The 18404-nt window shown below is 41.8% G+C and overlaps 1 protein-coding gene and 1 pseudogene across 1 annotated transcript; both read right to left on the minus strand.

The window, feature by feature from the left end:
* Positions 1-1905: 1905 nt before the first annotated feature.
* On the minus strand, positions 1906-7102 carry LOC122099480. The gene is given in 4 exon segments (XM_042670065.1): positions 1906-5301; positions 5303-5483; positions 5485-6083; positions 6239-7102. Coding segments are annotated over 4 exon segments (5040 nt in total).
* Positions 7103-18005: 10903 nt separating this feature from the next.
* On the minus strand, positions 18006-18099 carry LOC122099509 (annotated as a pseudogene).
* Between the last annotated feature and the right edge of the window lie 305 nt (positions 18100-18404).

Consider the following 18404-nt stretch of genomic DNA (forward strand, 5'->3'; position numbering starts at 1 on the left):
GGGTTTCCTCTGCTGTTTTAAGTTGATGGTATTGTTGTGTTAGCACCAGGGCCTGTACTACTGATAGGCGATCTTTTACAAATTGTATCAAGCGGTTTATAATGCAAGGGCCTAAGGTAAGAATTAGCATTAGTAGTATCAGTGGCCCCATCAGGGAGGATAATAGAGTAGTGAACCATGGGGACTTGTTCCATAATCCTTCGTACCAGCTTTGTTGGGATGTCAATTCTCGCTGTCTTTTGTCTAATCTTTCTTTAAGTTTATCTAGGGTCTTGATTACCACTCCTGTTTTGTTAGCATAAAAACAACATTCTTCCTTTAAGGCTGCACATAGGCCCCCTTCCTTAAGAAAGAGCAAATCCAACCCCCTTTGATTTTGAAGGACTACCTCGGCTAAAGAGCTTACGGAGTCAGTTAGTGTCCGGACGGACTTTTCTAGGGCTTTTAGGTCATCATTCATAGCCTGTTGGAGGAGCATGTACTGATCTGCCTTCATCAGGGCTGTGGTTCCTGTTGGGATTCTGGCTGATATTCCTCCAAGACCTAAGAGAACAGCTAAGGTAATGGTTACAGGTTCTCTTTTGTTCCTGTGTATAGGGTCCTCAAAATACCGTAGGACAAAGTCATCAGGATGGTAGGTGATACGGGGCCAAACTTGTACAAGTACACAATAATCCTGGCTTCGGTTAAAGACAGCTGCTGACACACATGGGGTGAGGCCGGTGTTACAAGCCCAATAAAGTCCATCCTGGGGAACCAAGTAATAGGACCCAGTAGGGACTGTCTGAGTTAAATTGCATAGGATTTTGTGGGATGAAGGAACGTTACCTAAACATACTCCACTGCCTGACACTTCTGGAAGGGTCAGCTGATGGCTGGGCAAAGAATTACAAATGGTAGGAGGGCTGGTGTGGTTAGTAAAATTAATATTTACAGCAATGCCTTCATAGTAAGGAGGGCTAGGGGCTAGACAAAGCCAACAGTTGTCAGTGCGGTTGGGGTCGGAATGGTTTAGGGTGGCATAAGCCCCTTTAACCAGGTTAATGAGCCTATCTTCTGTCCCAAATAAGGTCGGGGCGGCTGTGGAGGCCAACGGGGGATAAGAAGGAATTGCAGGGGCAATGGAAGTCCTAGTGGGGTTTCTGATGGTGGGGGCAATGGAAGTCCTAGTGGGGTTTTTGATGGCGGGGGCCCTGTGGTCTGACAAGATTGGGTTGGGCCCGATGGGTAATACAGGGGTCGTATCTCTTCGTAACTTAATTTGAAATATTACCCCTAGGTCTAGTCCGCCTAAATACCATCTCAGTCCCCACTGCCTGCCGCTCATCCATAAGGAAGGGAGTAAGACTTTACCTTTATCCGTAAAGGAAATTTTTAGGGGCATACAGGTGGCATTGGTCTCACATGAAGTGGCCCATGGGTGCCCTTTTTTAACATTGATTAAATCCTCGGAGGAGCTAGGTATCCAGTACGCATCTCCCGTTGTTTCACAACCCCATGAGGCACAATAGTAAGTATCTACAGATTCACATCTGTTGGCAGTAGCTCGGGACCTACCGTCCCGAGGACAGACATAGAAATCCTGTTCGGCTAGTTGTTTTCTTTTGTGATGTGAACAGCAGCCGACATCATCACGGGTTGAAAGCGAAAGATCGGGGCAGCCTGAGGGAATGTTAGTAGAATAGGAATCAGGTATATCCCAGCCTCCTGAAGTTACTCCGGCCACTAATTGGCAAACATCAGGAGTAAGGTCCGGCCACCAAGTTCCCCAGGGATGGTCCCCAGAGCTAATCTGCCAAATTGTATCTACAGTACCAGATATGATCTGCCAAGTTTGTTGTATGGGCTGATGTGGGTTGGGAGAGGTGAGGCACAATTGAGATAGCAAAAGACAAAAGAGGGGAATCATGTTCGAGTAAATCTTATCTTCAGGGGGTTTTGAGTGCGCTGTATTTTCCAGGCTGGGGTCTCTGAGGTTTCCTCCGGGGCCCGGGCCGCCTTGACGTGGGACGCGTGGATCCAGGCGGCGATTCCGTCTACCTTTACAGCCATAGGAGTGGTGAGGAGGACGATATACGGGCCTTTCCACCGGGGTTCCAAATTCTTTGTCTGGTGACGGCGGACCCACACGGAATCTCCTATCTGGAAGCGATGAGGCAAGACGGGATGGCTCTGGTGATCTTGGTATATTGCCGCCAGAGGTTTCCAGACTTTCTGCTGGACGATCTGGAGTGCCTGTAAGTGAGCTTGCAAAGAGGGGCTATTAGCAAAGTCAGAGATGTTTGGGTCAAAGAAGTTAATAGCAGGTGGGGGGGCTCTATACAGAATTTCAAAAGGGGTGAGGCCATGGGGGCCTAGGGTATTGCGGGCGCCATAAAGGGCTAGGGGTAGGAGGAACACCCAGTCCTTCATGCCAGTTGCAAGCGTTAATTTAGTTAAAGTCTCCTTAATTGTTCTATTCATTCTTTCTACCTGTCCTGAACTCTGGGGTCTGTAAGCACAATGTAATTTCCAATCAATCCCCAGCAGTTTGGCCACCAGCTGACTTACCTGGGAGATGAACGCGGGCCCATTGTCAGTCCCTAGTACCTGTGGCATACCGTACCGGGGAAAAATTTCCTCCATTAGTTTCTTGGTTACCACTCTGGAGGTTTCTTGTTTGGTAGGGAAGGCTTCCACCCAGCCTGAAAATGTGTCCACGAACACTAGGAGGTACTTGTATCCATACATTCCAGGTTTTATTTCTGTGAAGTCGATCTCCCAGTGGGTCCCCGGTCGTTGTCCCCGTACCCGCACTCCTAGTCCTACCTTAGTCTTTCCGGCGTTGACGCGTGCACATATTGTGCACTGATCTGTCACCAATTGTAAACTGTCCTCTTTTCCCAGGAGATACCTTAGTCCCTCTTCTCGATCAAGGTGGGTCTTCATTTTTCGGTTGCTGAGATGGGTTAATTTGTGGAGGCGGTCTATCATCTGGTGAGTCCACTTTCTTGGCCAAACTATTTTTTCATTATAAGTCCAAATTTCTTTTTCGGGGTTAAAGGTGGCCCCCATTTTCTTTAGGTCGTTCATGTCCTCTGGGCTGTAAGGGAGTGGACTGAGTCTTTTTGTCTGGGGCTTAGCCGCTACTGGAAGGACCGGGGTTTTTAGAGTCCCTCTTAGCGCTGCTTCTCGGGCCACTTCATCAGCCAGTCGATTGCCTCTTGCTTCCGGGGTCTGTCTTTTTTGGTGTCCCGGACAATGCATAATGCTCAGTTTTGGGGGCAGGAACAAGACCTCAAGCAGGCCCAAGATTTCAGGCTTGTTTTTAACTTCCTTGCCCTCTGAGGTCAGTAAACCCCGCCTGTGATAGATTTCACCATGTACATGGGCGGTGTAAACATTGAGTTTCTTGCCTTTAGCCATCTTGAGTGCGTGGGTTAGGGCGATCAGCTGGGCGCGCTGTGCTGATGTTCCAGGCGGAAGTTTCTCGGCCCAAACTACCTCAGTTTCGGTGGTAACAGCTGCTCCGGCCTTCCGCTCCCCATTGTCCAAGAAGCTGCTCCCATCTGTGTACCAGGTGAAATCGGCATCTCGGAGAGGCTGGTCGGTCAAGTCAGGTCTAGTTCCATGTACTTCGGCCAGGATCTGCAAGCAGTCATGGGGTTCCGCCTCCCCCGGTTGTGGTAGCAGGGTGGCTGGGCTTAAAGTCACTATAGGCCCGAACTGTATTCTGTCTTTATCTAGAAGCATGGCTTGGTAGTGTGTCATGCGGGCGTTAGAAAGCCAGCGGTCTGGTGGTTGTTTGACCAGGGCCTCTATGGCATGTGGGGCCAGAATAATAAGCGGCTGTCCCAGTGTGAGCTTACCCGAGTCTTTTACCAGAACTGCAATCGCCGCTACCATCCGCAAGCATGGGGGCCAACCGGAAGCAACCGGATCCAGCTTTTTGGAGAGATAAGCCACAGGGCGTCTCCAGGGTCCCAGCTTCTGGGTCAGGACTCCTTTTGCGTACCCTTGTCTCTCATCTACGAATAGCTCAAAAGGTTTGGTTAAGTCTGGCAACCCTAAGGCCGGGGAGTGTAAAAGGGCCTCCTTGATGTTTTGGAAGGCCTTTTGTTGAGTCTCTCCCCAGGCGAACAGCGTCCCTGGTTTTGTCAGCGGGTACAGAGGGGCGGCCATCTCCGTGAAGCCGGGGATCCATAGACGGCAAAATCCAGCTGTACCCAGAAACTCCCGCAGTTGTTTTGGACTCTGGGGTGGGGCAATATTCATAATTGCCCGTTTGCGAGACTCAGTCAGCCATCTCTGCCCATCCTTGATCTGGTATCCTAAATATGTGACCTGTTTCTGGCAAATTTGCGCCTTTTTTGCGGAGGCCCTGTATCCTATGGTACCCAGGGCCTGCAAGAGGTCTTCAGTCCCTGATATACAGTCCTCCTGTGTCTGTGCTGCCAGTAACAGATCATCTACATACTGGAACAATATTAAGGTTGGATGTTGAATTCTAAAGTCGGCTAGGTCCCGATGTAACGCCTCATCAAATAGTGTAGGGCTGTTTTTAAATCCCTGGGGTAACCTAGTCCAAGTCAATTGCCCTGATACTCCCAATTCTGGATCTTTCCATTCGAAGGCAAAAATGAGCTGACTACTAGGATGGATCCGCAAACAAAAAAACGCGTCCTTTAGATCCAGAACGGTGTACCAGACGTGAGTAGGGGGCAGTCCACTTAGTAGGTTGTATGGATTAGGGACCGTGGGGTGGATGTCCTCGACCCGCTTATTGACTTCTCTCAAGTCCTGTACTGGTCTATCGTCTTGAGTTCCCGGCTTTTTGACTGGAAGGAGCGGGGTTTTCCAAGGAGACTGGCAGGGAGTTAGTATTCCTTGCTCTAGCAGTCGCTTTATGTGAGGGCGAATTCCCCGGCGGGCTTCTTGGGACAACGGGTATTGCTTTATGGATATAGGCGAGGCAGCAGCTTTTAGTAGAATAACTAAAGGAGCCTGGTGGATGGCTAAGCCCATACCTCCCGTCTCAGCCCAAGCTTGTGGGAATTTTTGCACCCAGGGGTGTATATACGGGTCTTCTTTGCTCTTTTCTTGTTCATACAACCTGTACTCATCCTCTATCCCGAGAGTTAGTACGTGCAATGACTGTCCTTTGGGTCCAGTAATGTGTGCCCCAGTTTCTTCGAAATGAATTTGTGCCCTCAGTTTAGTAAGCAAGTCTCTTCCCAGTAGGGGATAGGGGCAGTCGGGAACATGCAAGAAAGTATGCGTCACCTTACCGGTAGCCAACTGTACCTTACGGTCGGTGGTCCATCGGTACCCGCTTCCTTCCAGTGGCTCCTTGGACCCAGGCTGATCGGTTACTCAGATGTCCGGAGGTTGTGGTCAGCACCGAGTGTTGGGACCCCGTGTCCACCAGGAAGGTGACGGGTTGCCCCCCAACTTCCAGAGTTATCCTAGGCTCAGGGGGGGGGCTCCTGGCCTGGACCCCCCTAGTCGTCTAAGGTGAGCAGGGATGTCTGAGGTCTTGGTCTTTGAGGTCTCCTGGGATTCTTTGGGCAGTCTCTCGCCCAATGCCCCTTTTCTTTACAGTATGCACATTGATCTTTTTCTATTTGGGTACCTCGGCGGTCTCCCTTCTGTCTATCCTGTTTCTGTCCTGTCACTATGGTGGCCAGTAACTTACTCATTTCTTTAGTTCTTTTACGGTCACGTGCACTCTCCCTTTCTTCTGCTTCCTTTCTAAGCCTTTCCTCCTTTTCTTCTGGAGTTTCTCTTTTATTATAAATACGTTCGGCTTCCTTGAGCAAGTCGTGTAGGGATAGTGTCTGGAGATTTTCCTGCCTTTCTAATTTCTTTCTGATATCTGGAGCTGACTGCCAAATGAAAGACATGGCGACATTTGTAGCCTGTCCCGGATCCTCAGGGTCATAAGGAGTGTAAATGCGGTACGCCTCCTTAAGACGTTCAAGGAAAGCCGAGGGCGATTCTTCTCCTTTCTGAACTATCTGCTTAACCTGAGCCAAATTGGTGGGACGCCGAGCGGCCCATGGAGACCCGCTAATAGCAACTGGCGATAAAGGCGTAGGTGGTTCCTACCTTCAGGTGTATTGAAGTCCCAGTTTGGCTGTTCCAAGGGAAAAGCAGCGTTTATCTCATTGGGTAGTTGAGTGGGACGCCCATTTTCTCCTGGGACGTTTTTCCTTGCTTCGAGAAAAACGCGTTGTTTTTCCTCAGTAGTCAGCAGTACCTGTAATAGCTGTTGGCAATCATCCCAAGTGGGTTGATGAGTTACCAAGATAGATTCAATTAAAGAAGTTAATTTGGAGGGATCTTGGCTAAAGGGAGGATTATTATTTTTCCAGTTATACAAGTCGGAAGCTGAGAAAGGCCAGTACTGTAGCTGCCCACCCAACCCCGCGCGCAAGGGGAAGGCTCGAGAGGTGGTGGCAGAGTCTGTGGCCTGCTCTCGGCGTTCTCGGAGCCGGCCAGCTATTGGGGATGGTGCAGGGTCGGCGGGTGGTTGAGGAGCGGCAGCTTCCGCTCCCGGAGGTTGGGGAGCGGCCCCTTGATAGGGTGGCGGATCCTCGGTCAGTAAGTCCAGCAGGACGTCTTCCCCCGGTGGTAAAACCTTTGGGGCAGTAGGCCTGTCCTTTTCTGGAGCCTGCTTTTTATTTTTTAAAGGAACAAGGGCTGGGTAAAGTGAAGTATGTGGAGGGGGATGGGGAGTTGGGGAAGGAAGGAGTGGGAGAGAAAGCTGGGGGGCAGATGGGATGGTTAAGGGGGTAGGGGCTTTGAGGTTTAGGGCGAATAAAAAGGGCTTAATCCAAGGGGGAGGGTCTAAAACAAGAGCCTCCCAGGTAACAATATAAGGGACCTGGTATGGGTGTCCATGTGGTCCTGGGTCCATTATTTTGGCCTTAACCTGCAAAACAATAGTCAAGTTAAAGGTTCCTTCTTGTGGCCAATCAACATTGAAGGTGGGCCATTCTGATGAACAGAAGGTCGTCCATTTTCTCTTCCGGATTTCTACCGAAAGATTGCTGGCTGTGACTTGAACATCCTTCCAGTGCTGTAAAGTAAGGCTAAGGGGGATTGTGACAGTTTGTCCCATAGTGAATCTCAAAGCAGACACAAACAAAATAAAACAAACACAGACTACACTTATTTTTCGCTGCGCGGTTTCGGCAGCAAACCGAAAGTAGAAATCAAATGGAGACTGTGTTGAGAGTCCAGATCTCTCGTCTCCCAAATGAACCACGCGTCCAAATGGACCGGGTTCCAGAAAACAAATGGGCCACTTTTTCAGACCCCAAACACCTCCAGGACGTCTCCTGGGGGCTGCGGTCGGGAGTACGAGCGCGTCAGCTCCTCCTCGGGTCCGCCAAAGTCAAACGAGCACGGCCGACTCACAGAATCGCAAGCGCACAGTAATTGACAACACAACTTAACTACAGACAACACACAGACGCTGGCCAGCTTACCTCCCGGAAATGGGTCGGTGATCCCTGGGTATGGGTCTTGATCCCGGACGAGCCCCCAGATGAAAGACCCCAGGTGATCTGGGCGCCTTTTAATCTGAAGAGACCCTCTCCCAAGGAACAGCGAGACCACTTGTGCAGATGCAATCAGCAAGAGGTTTATTCAGGCATGCCCAGGCTCCCAGATACACACGACCTCAAGATCCATAAGGTTTGGGTCGGTGGCTGGGAACCTGCTTTTACACGGGTACCCAGGGCGACAAAGTCTATCGGGAGACTTGCGCGCCGGGGCACATGAAAGCATCCCTTTTTGTGGACAGCTGGAAGCAGGGTAACAGAAGCGAGATGCATGGTTACAGGTGGTTACAGGGTGTTGATTGGCTAATTTTGAGTCAGGCTTAGGGTGGGGATTGGTAGATTTGAGTCAGGCGAGCGGGTTAGGCAAGGTCAGTGGAGCTTAGCTGACATGTCTGTACTTGCCCCACAGGGGGTTGACTCAGTGGAGCTTGCTGATAACGGCCTGGCCACAACATTCTGCCTCACCCTCTTTTTTTTTTTTTTTTTTTACATAGTTTCGCAGGGCAGGGACAGCACAGCACTTTTTCTGGGGTATCTAGTGGGCTGGCATTAACTGGGGTCTTTCAATCTCTGATCTGAGACCTACAGGATGAAAATTTCTGCTCCTTGTCAGTTCTTGCTGGTGTTGAGTAGAATCCGCTTGTCCACCACATCTGGTGCCTTCGTCCGGGACTCTCTGTTGCAGGTATGTCGGCTATGGCCACCGCTGCCACTGCTGCAGCCGAGGCTGCTGGCAAGTATTCAGGTCTGTCTCCTTGCCTGGATTTTCCCTCTCTGGCCTAACTCTCTGTCCTGTGATGGCACACTTGGTGTGATTTTCTTTCTTAGGACTGTTCACTAGAACACTGAAACTCCTTTCTATGCTAGAGCTCGTTTATCCTCCAGCTTCTCCTCTGCCATCTTCCAACATACTCTTTTACCTATCACTTCTGATCACTAATCCTCTCATGAATTTTTTTAGTATCTTTGAATAAATCACATGATTTGCATATACTTATCATCTTAAGAAAAGACAATCTGCTTCTACATCTATCATTCTATGTGACAAACCCTTACTTTTTTTTCTCTGCTGAATAAATTGTCTTACAGGAAAGAGGATATTGACAGCAAATCTGGGTGTCATTTTCATTTTTTAAATTTGGAATATAATATAAACTTTGTTGTGACTTGTCATTTTCTAAAAATGAGTGATAGTCATAAACACTAATATTTTGGTGGCTTTAAGTATAGTGAGACTTGATGTGGTAGTTCTTGTGTCTAATTGACTTAACCATTAGATTATCTATGTATAAACATGTGCATTGCACTGTTTTTATTTTTATATATAAAATAGTCCCCAAGGATTGACTTTAAAATGATGTGTGGTTTCTTCCTGTTCTAAACTTTATATTTATTTCATTAAATGTACTAGAAATACATGATGTTTATTGCATCAATATAAAAGATCAGAACATATTTCTAAAGAGAATGGATTTATTGATTAAACAGAAAAGAGTAAAATAGTCAGGTTTCTTGCTTGATACTGCATGTAGCTCAAGATGAGACTCAAAGTTAAATTCATATTAATATTACTGAGATTTACATCACAATATAAGCAATATAGGTATTTTAAGGACTTGGTCATTCAAAACCCTACATACCTAATGGATGAAGAATGCAATTGAAATTAGCAGAGGAAAACAATTCAACCTGCAGTTATTATGATTTTATAATACTAACATGAAAGAAATGGAGCTTTTGCCTTTCTGAAGAAGAAAGTTTAGCCAGTAATTTCAATGTAAGGCGTCAGTTGTAATGAGTCTAAAGTTTTTCCTCCAAGATATCCAAGAATTCTATATTCATCCTCTGAAGAGTAAATAAGTAATTACTTTAATTAGCTTTGTTTAATATTAATTTACTTGTAGCAAACAAATAGGTTAAAATGTCTGCTATCTTTCTTTCAATGTAATAAAATAAATTTCATATTATTACTGTCTCTTCATACAAGCCTGAAATCATTATTTCAAAGTAACGCAAACAAAAAACAAAAATAACCTGATACAAACATCACAAATCCTAAATTATGTGAAACAATCAACAATATATAAAATAAATCTGACGAATAGGAAAAACAATGGCAGAATAAAAACAGGAAATTACCGTTACTTTCCCTAATAGAGATTTAGAGTCCTAGCAGGTACTCCACTTCTAAAAGGTCACACCAAGTCAGCTATAATTATATATAGATATACAATTCAAAAGAAGATTTTATACTGTCTTCACAAGAAAACAGAAATCTATAAAAAGTTACCGAGCCAGGCAGGTGACTGCTGTGACTGTGTTGGCCAACATATTCAAAAGCACAGCTACAGTGTGGAAAATAAAGTCCACATGGGAAAAAGCAGGAACAGAAGTATACATTGGAGACAGCCACATCCATACTCAGAGACAATTCAAAATACCACTGGACAGCCCGAACTGTCACTGTAACCACATGTATTAACATCACAACATCTCATAAGGTTTAGGAAAATTATACTAAGAGAAAAGAGAAAGGAATGCACACTCAGAGCAATATAGGTTTCATAAATTTATTCATTTATGGTAGGTAGAAGGTGCCTACAAATCTACAAGTGCAAGACAGAATCTACATCTTCCCAGATAGAATGGCCATTATCAAGAAAACTGACAATAGCGAATGCTGTCAGGGATGTAGCCAAATGGGAAATCTATTACACTGTTGGAGGGAAATTAAACTTGTTCAACCACTCAGGAATGTTGTATGGACTTTTCTCAAAAGACTAAACATAGATTTCCCTTATGTCCTCATAATTCCTGTCACGGAAAGTAATCCAATAAATAATAAACAAGCTCACATGAAAGCTACCAGTATAACAATGTTCAGGGTCCAGGCCCAGAGTTCAAGGACTGGAAAAAAAGTTACCACTGCTGGTATTTGTTTCCCCAACTATGAACCTTTTGACATAAGATACCAAATCATTCTATTCGCAGCAGCTAGGATAGGACTTGAATGTAGTGGGTGATGAACTGGCTTCTTTGTTGAATGCTAGGCAAAGCTGTAGGCAGTCCAAAATAAGATTTTTTTTTGTTGTTGTTGTTGTTGGTTGAGGGGCTTGAAGTCTATGCTTAGCCACTGTCTATGAGCTCTTCAACTCAAGGTGAGTGCTCTACTTCTTGAACTACAGTACCACTTCTGGTTTTCTGGTGGTTAATTGGAGATGAGTCTCCGGGACTTTCCTGCCCAGGCTGGCTTTGAACAGCAGTCCTCAGATCTCAGCTTCCTGAGTAGCTCGGATTACAGCTGTGAGCCACTGGCACCAGTCTAAAAATGGGGGAATTTTATAAAAAAAAAAAAATCCACCTCTTCGCCTGTGTCTAAACCTCAGATATCGCTATTAGAACACTTCATTCTTGACTCATTTCATCAGACATTTGTAAACTTTCCTTCATGTGGGAATACTGCAGTCAATATCAACTCATTTCAGGGACTGGATCAATTATATGGTAATTGCTAGCCCCTAAATCAAGAACATTTACATCAAAACAAATGAAAACCTCATTTGGAATAATTGCTTTCTCCTTTTATTACAAATCTGTCCTTTATTACTTCCTAATGTGATATTGGACCTCCTAACAGAGTGATATTTTCTTTCTCTTCAGCAATTGGCCTTCTTCCACATGTGGTCAAATATTTAAGAATTCAAAGATTTCCATTGACAATTCATTAAGCTGCTGTCTAAGAAAAAGTGCATTTCTGGAATGTGGTCTGCTGTCTTGTTCTTACATGCACAGGACTTCTATGATTTATTTGTTCTACAAGGAATACTATTTTCCAATCTTTGTGTGACCAATTTTAATCTCTCTGATCAGTCTTTATGACCCTCTCTGTGGCGTCTCATTTCAGTCTGCCTCATCAAAAATATCTTATTTATCACCTAAATTACTCTCAACTTCTGTTTTTCGCCTGATTTCATGCAGGCTGTGATAGCAGCCTTGACTGGCAGTGCTTACTGGAGTTTTTTGTTTGTTTGTTTGATTTTTAGAGGTCTAGGATTACTCTTCCATGTATTAGCTTCTCTGGTCCCCAATGATCTGCTGACTATATTCCTCTTTTAATTGTCTCAAAATGAGGCAATCTGGCATCCTTGGAAATCCAGGAATAATCCTCTGTAACCACTTACAGAAATGGTCTATCAAGATGGCTTCTCAAGGTTGACTGTGAAAAATGTTCATTTCTAACTCACCTCCATAAAACAGATCACATCCTTTGGAGCAAAATTTTGGAAAGAAGCTTCCCCTTCCTTCCTTCTCTTATGAAAGATCAAACCGTAATATTCTGCAGTTGTGGACAGCCTGGAATACATTTTCCCAAGAATATTCTGTAGTGTATAAGAGGACCAACTATTAAAATAAAGGTGAAAGTACTTGTCTAATACAGACTGATTTATCTTGCTTATATCTGTTGTTGTTTTCATTACTTCAAACACATGGGTAATTTATATTGGGATTAGACAAGTTTCATAGGATTAATGGAATAAATATTCAGTTTAGTTTCATATATCCAATGTAATACACTTAACCTCTTATGCAAAATTAAATGCAACTGTCAAGAATATAAAATAAGCCTCAATATGTATAATCTGGCACACATACACTATCATCTACTCAGAAATTCAGTATCTCTATAAGTATTTATTTGGTACAAAATAATAAAAATTTAATTAAAGAATATGACTTTTATGTATCATCTGAAATACTCCTCGTGTATATAATTGTATATAATTTTATAGATGCCACCTAGACAGGTAACATGCATGTAGAAATCAAATTTCTAGAATTTAAGCTTGATGAGATGAGTCATACCCTCATGTAGTGTGGTGCAAATTTTACCATAGTGATGAATCCTTCCAGCTCATACCAAGAATCATGTGCAATAATGTATTATTTGATGTTAAGATGAGTGCTAAGTGTAAAATACACTTTGCTTTAATACATTAATTCACAGATATGAAACAATAATGATATATCATTTGTTTAAATTCTAATGCTTCTCAATTTTACAATTCATGAAATATATCATTAAAATTAGATTCACTTTCTTCTTTTCTATAGCTACTAAAATTGTATATTAAACATTCAATATTAAGAATTCAATAATAAGTATCCTATTATTAAAATTATATACTATTAAACTGTGATTTGAAGTATAGTTCTAACAAATTTTGATATAAAAATATTTAATAGAACTGTGGGTAATTCTTTTTAAACCTACCTGCTTTATTTGTTTCCTAGTTGTGTCATCTGTTATTCTTGGTCCAAGTCATCTCTCCACCTTAATTGTTTAGTTTTCTATTTTTTCTTAATTGGTTTACTGATTGCGCATTTTGTTTTCCCTTTTCAGTGACTGACGTGAGGCTGAAAAATCTGTATGGTAGTTTATTACTTCCTATGTTATAGTAAAATTCCTGTCTTTGAGTTCATTTCACTTGGAATCACCTTATATGGTCATATGTACATAGCAATTGAGCTATTCTGTTCATCTACTAAGATTATCCTTGATGTACACAATAATACTCCCCTATTACCCACTAATCACACTTCTGGGCATTTACTCAAGTGACCACAAACAAGGCCACACTAAAACTACCAGCACAATTATGTTTATCACTGTGTTATTTACCATAGCTAAGATGGAATCAATCCATTTGCCCCTCAGTAGATGAATGTCTCAAGAAAATGTAACACACACACACATAGATGGAATCAACCCAGTTGCCCCTCAGTAGATGAATGGCTCATGAAAATGTAACACACACACATGCACCCATGCATACACATGGAATACTATGCTTCCATCAGAAATAATGATACCACAGCATTTGTAAGATAATGGAAGATCTTGGAAAAATCACATTAAGTGAAGTAAGCCAGACTTAAAGAGACATAAGTCCCATGGGTTCCCTTATTTTTTAATAATTAGTTCATATCAAGGATAATCTCATGTATTTTAATTTGACATTTTTTTATGTTGAGCATACATCATTGCTATATTTTTGTTATTGTTTCTGAAAACAGGCAGGTATATTTAAAGAATTATGTTCAGCTGATCCATTACTGAAGGAAGAAAAACTAAAAGAGCAACCTAAAATAAAGAACAATTCCTATTTATTTAGCTTCATTCCTATGTAAGTCCAGTGTTGTCCCCTGTATGCTCATGTTGTACATTACAACTCTATACTTGGTCATCCTATATATCTACTATCATCTATATTGTGACCTAAATGTCCCAGCAATTGCAGTTTGCTTTACTTTTTGAAAAATTTCTCTGTTGTTTTAGGTTTTGTGTGTGTGTGTGTGTGTGTGTGTGTGGTTTTATAAAGATCAGAAAACAACATTTTTCTTCATTTAGAATACATCCTTCAGGTCATTGTAAGTTGTGGATAATGGGCGAAGTCTCTTGCTATTTTAAGGATGAAACAGAAAACTGTATTTGTGCATGCACCAAAGTTGCTTTATTAGTCTGTAGTTGAACACTTACCTTCAATTTATATCTTGCCTGTTGTGAATAATATGAATAACAATGAACTACAGATATATTTATGAGTTACCCAGAAAGAAATAATCATGTTATTGGTGGGGCAGATGGTATTTCAACTTTGCATTTCTTTAGAAAAATGTATACTACTTTCTACAACAAGAACACTACCCTGTATTTTGACAGAGTGTAGAAAAGTTCCTTTTCTCCACACTCTCACCAACTTTATTACCTTTTGAGGTTTTTAAAAGAACAGATTTTTACTATGTGGAATACCCCAGACTAGCCTTAGACTCAAATCCTCTTACTCCAACCTCCCAAATGCTTGGAATTACAAGCCTTTACCACCACACCAAGTTCCTTTGATTTTGTTTTTGATAAGAATTATAATAGTTATGAAGTAGTATCATACTAATTTTGAATTGCATTTGTCTAATGACTTCTGTTCAGAAAGCATTAAGCTAGTATAGAAGTGTTATTAAACACAACTTTTTAAACCCACTGGTGATTTTCAGGGCTATTTGGAAAACATGTCTATTTAGAACTTTTGTCCATTTTTAATCAAGTTCCTTGTTAATCTCATCAGTAATCTCTATATAGAAAATCTATAATTAATTCAAGGTAGTAGAAAGACAAAATGAGCAACTCCTAATATTTTTCAATATTTAATAACATGACATTGCTAAAATCATTTTGTGTTTATGCTTGAGACTATATAACTCAATTTAGTTAGACCTTTTATACGGCTATATATATATTATTTATTTTATGCTGATTGCTCTTTCCAAAGCCTGCGTGTCTAATTTTCCTGGTCTCATGTAATTCAGATTTTAAACTGAAGAATAAATTGAAGGAAGCAACCAAAATATACAGTTTTCCTTATCTGATGATGCCTCTACTAGAATGAGGAAAGAGTTCATCCTGCTAAAGACCGATAGAATATCAAAAAGAGAATTCATTCTTCTAGGTCTTCCCTATCTTTGCAATTTAACTTAAATGATGTAAAACACAATATACTGCTCAGTTACTTTTATGTTTTATCAGTTTTGCACATTTTCATATGGACTTCACCTCAGTCTACAACATTCCTTCATTATTCTGTCCTTGATATTTTTACACTATCAAGACATAAGATAACCAGTTTGATTTACAGCATGAGAAGTTATCCACCTGGCTTCCTTGGAAGCAAAGCATAGTCAATGGATAACATTATTTCTGGTTTCTCATTACATGTAATGATTTCTGTAATATATATCACATTCTGTTTAGTATTACAAAACAACTGTTAGCCGGCGCTGGTGGCTCATACCTGTAATCCTAGCTACTGAGGAGGCTGAAATTTGAGGATTGCAGTTCAAAGCCAGCCTGGGCATGAAAGTCTGTGAGACTCTTATCTCCAAAAAAAGAAAAAAAAAAAAACACTAGAAAACTGGAAATGGTGCTGTGGCTCAAGTGGTAGAGTGCTAGCCTTGAAGTGAAGAGCTGAGGGACAGCGCCCAAGCCCAGACTTCAAGCCCCACAACCAACAACAACAACAACAAAAATTCTGCTGGCTAAGCTGAAACCTCATTCATAGAAGTTTATGTTAATTATTTCACCAGTTTTATGTCTCTTAGTTTTTAAGAAAATGTTTACTATAATGCTAATGTTATTCCCATTTTAGTGTTGAGAAAATTGTAATTAAAGGAACTAAGTGCATGGCCTAAAAACACACAGGAGGGAGGAAATGAGTCAACGTTTCCACAAACCTTTCAGCAATACAAAAATGGTTGGTAAAATCTCTCCATTCTCTTAGACTCTCAATTCAATATTCATATTGTCCAATAACTAATAGCATAACAATTATTGCCCATGGTGTGGGGAAATCTGTGTGGAACACAGGTAGCAAAGATGGCCCTGAGAGGAAGTTGAGTGGGCAGAGCCGGATTTGTTTAGGTTCAGTGTGTAAACAACTCATGGAAGCTTAGGTGCATGATAAGGTATGGCCTTTCAGTGATTGGTTGGTTACATTTCCTCCCCTCCCACACAGTGTTTTGCTTTAAAAAGGGGATGCTCCCTGTTAATAAACGAGTTCCTGCTTGGTTTGACTCCCCGCTGCGTCTGATTGTCTCCTGGGCTAAGGGAGGCTGGGGAAGGGGCAAGCAGCAGCACTTTGCATTTACCTTTCCTAGGACCCCGTCCATCCAAAGACGGACGAAGATCCAACACATGGTAATTGCTTTCTACCACATTTTGTCTTCAACACAGACTGTATTGGTGACATTGTGTTATCATGCACAGACTGAGATTATAAATTGAGGTCCAAAGAGAGCCCAATTTTTTCTGTCCCACAGTTCTAGTATCCTTTTAAAAAAGTACTTAAACTTTTAAATATCATCACTTCCTGTTTTGTAAGAATCCCAAAACGAAATAAATTCACATATAATCACTCCAAAATGCTTTAAAAGTAGGAAATGATAAAAGCAGACTCCGTGAAGTAGTTTCTTCTACTTTAAAAATTATTCTTAAAGCCTTGTTCTGGTTGGTCACACCTGTACTCCTGCCCAATCGGCATATCTACTGAGGAGCTTGAGATCTTTGGATAAGTGTTGGAAACCAATCAGGGCAAAAAATAATTCATAAAATTATTTTTTAAAATATAAATGAACTAGAAAAGGGCCAGGAATGGAGATGTAGCTCTTATACTAGCTCACCAATCTAGAGAAGAAAGGCCTAGCGAGACCTTGAAGCCCTGAGTTCAAACTGAGCACTCCAACAAACAGGCATGCACATGCACTCCCGTGCACGTGTGCACACACACACACACATACTTATTCAAAATATCTTCAGGTCAGTGATTTGTATTAATTTCTTTGTTAACATTATTATATGGGTAAAATAATAGAAATAAACTATTCTATCTCAGAACAGTTTTAAATGTTTTTTATTGTAAAATACTTTACAGAGGGTTTACAGTTACATGAGCTAGGTAATGAGTACATTTCTTATCAAAAATTGTTATCTCCTCTTTGTTTTTCCCCCACCATCCCTTCCCTTCTACTTCCACAAGTACACTCCTCACGTCCCCCACCCCTCTACCCTAACCCCGTCTAAATTGTAAAGTTCGTTTTTCAACATAGTGCCTTGTGCATGTCATTGTTACAATGTGTCAACCTGTATCTCTATTTAAGCATTTTGTTTTTTCCCTTTCCCTCCCCAAATTAGAGAAGGGTATATACAAGATGCAGGCGCAACAACATCAAATTCTGTGAAAACAGGGGTTATGCTGTGTGGGAGGACCATATAAAAAACAAAAAAAAAAATAACATCATACATTATAAATGCATTAAAAACAACAGCAAGAAAAAAAAACACTTGTGTTCCTATCTTGAGGTTCATTTAGCTTAACATCACCTTATCTAGTCATATGCATATAGCTTTTGACCATTTCTGCTTATCACAGACATAGATTTACTTATTGCAAATAAGGGATACCATGGACCTATGTTTCTTTGGACGTGGCTTACTTCAGTTAATATAATTTTTTCTAAGTTTTTCCATTTCATAACAAATTGGGTGATGTCATTCATTCTGATGGACGATAGAATTCACACACACACATACACACACACACACACACACACACACACACACAACGTTTTCTTGATATATTCATCTACTGAGGGACATCGGGGTTGGTTATATATCTTACCTATGGTAAATAATGCTGCAATAAACATAGTTGTGCTGGTAGTTTTAGTATGGTTTTGTTTGTAATCATTCGGGTGAATGCCCAAAAGTGGGATTTCTGGGTCATAGGGGAGCTGTATTTGGAATCTTTGAGGAACTTCCACACTGCTTTCCAAGTGGTTGAACAAGTTTACACTCCCACCAAGAATGCAGTAGGGTTCCCTTCTGGCCACAATCCCTCTAGCATTTGTTGTAAAAATTTGGAATGCTTCACGAATTTGCATGTCATCCTTGCGCAGGGGCCATGCTATTCTTCTCAACAGAGAAACTGCAGATTTAAACAACTGCATAGATCAATAGGATTTAACAGACACCTGCTGCATATTTCACCCAGCACCATCAGAATATACTTTTTCTCAGCAGCACATGGAACATATTCCAAAATAGACCACATTTTAGGCCACAAAGCAAACTTGTCCAAATTCTGAAAAATTGAACTTATACCTTGCATTCTCTCAGACCACAAGGGAATAAAATTAGAACTCAACACCAAAAGCCACCTAAGAAAGTCTGGTAACATATGGAGGCTGAAAAAGACACTGCTGAATCACAAGTGGGTCAAAGAAGAGATTAGAAAGGAAATTCAAATGTTC

The sequence above is a fragment of the Dipodomys spectabilis genome, unplaced genomic scaffold (assembly GCF_019054845.1).
Source record: "Dipodomys spectabilis isolate Male_0828 unplaced genomic scaffold, ASM1905484v1 ptg000516l, whole genome shotgun sequence".
In the NCBI taxonomy this organism is placed as follows: domain Eukaryota; kingdom Metazoa; phylum Chordata; class Mammalia; order Rodentia; family Heteromyidae; genus Dipodomys; species Dipodomys spectabilis.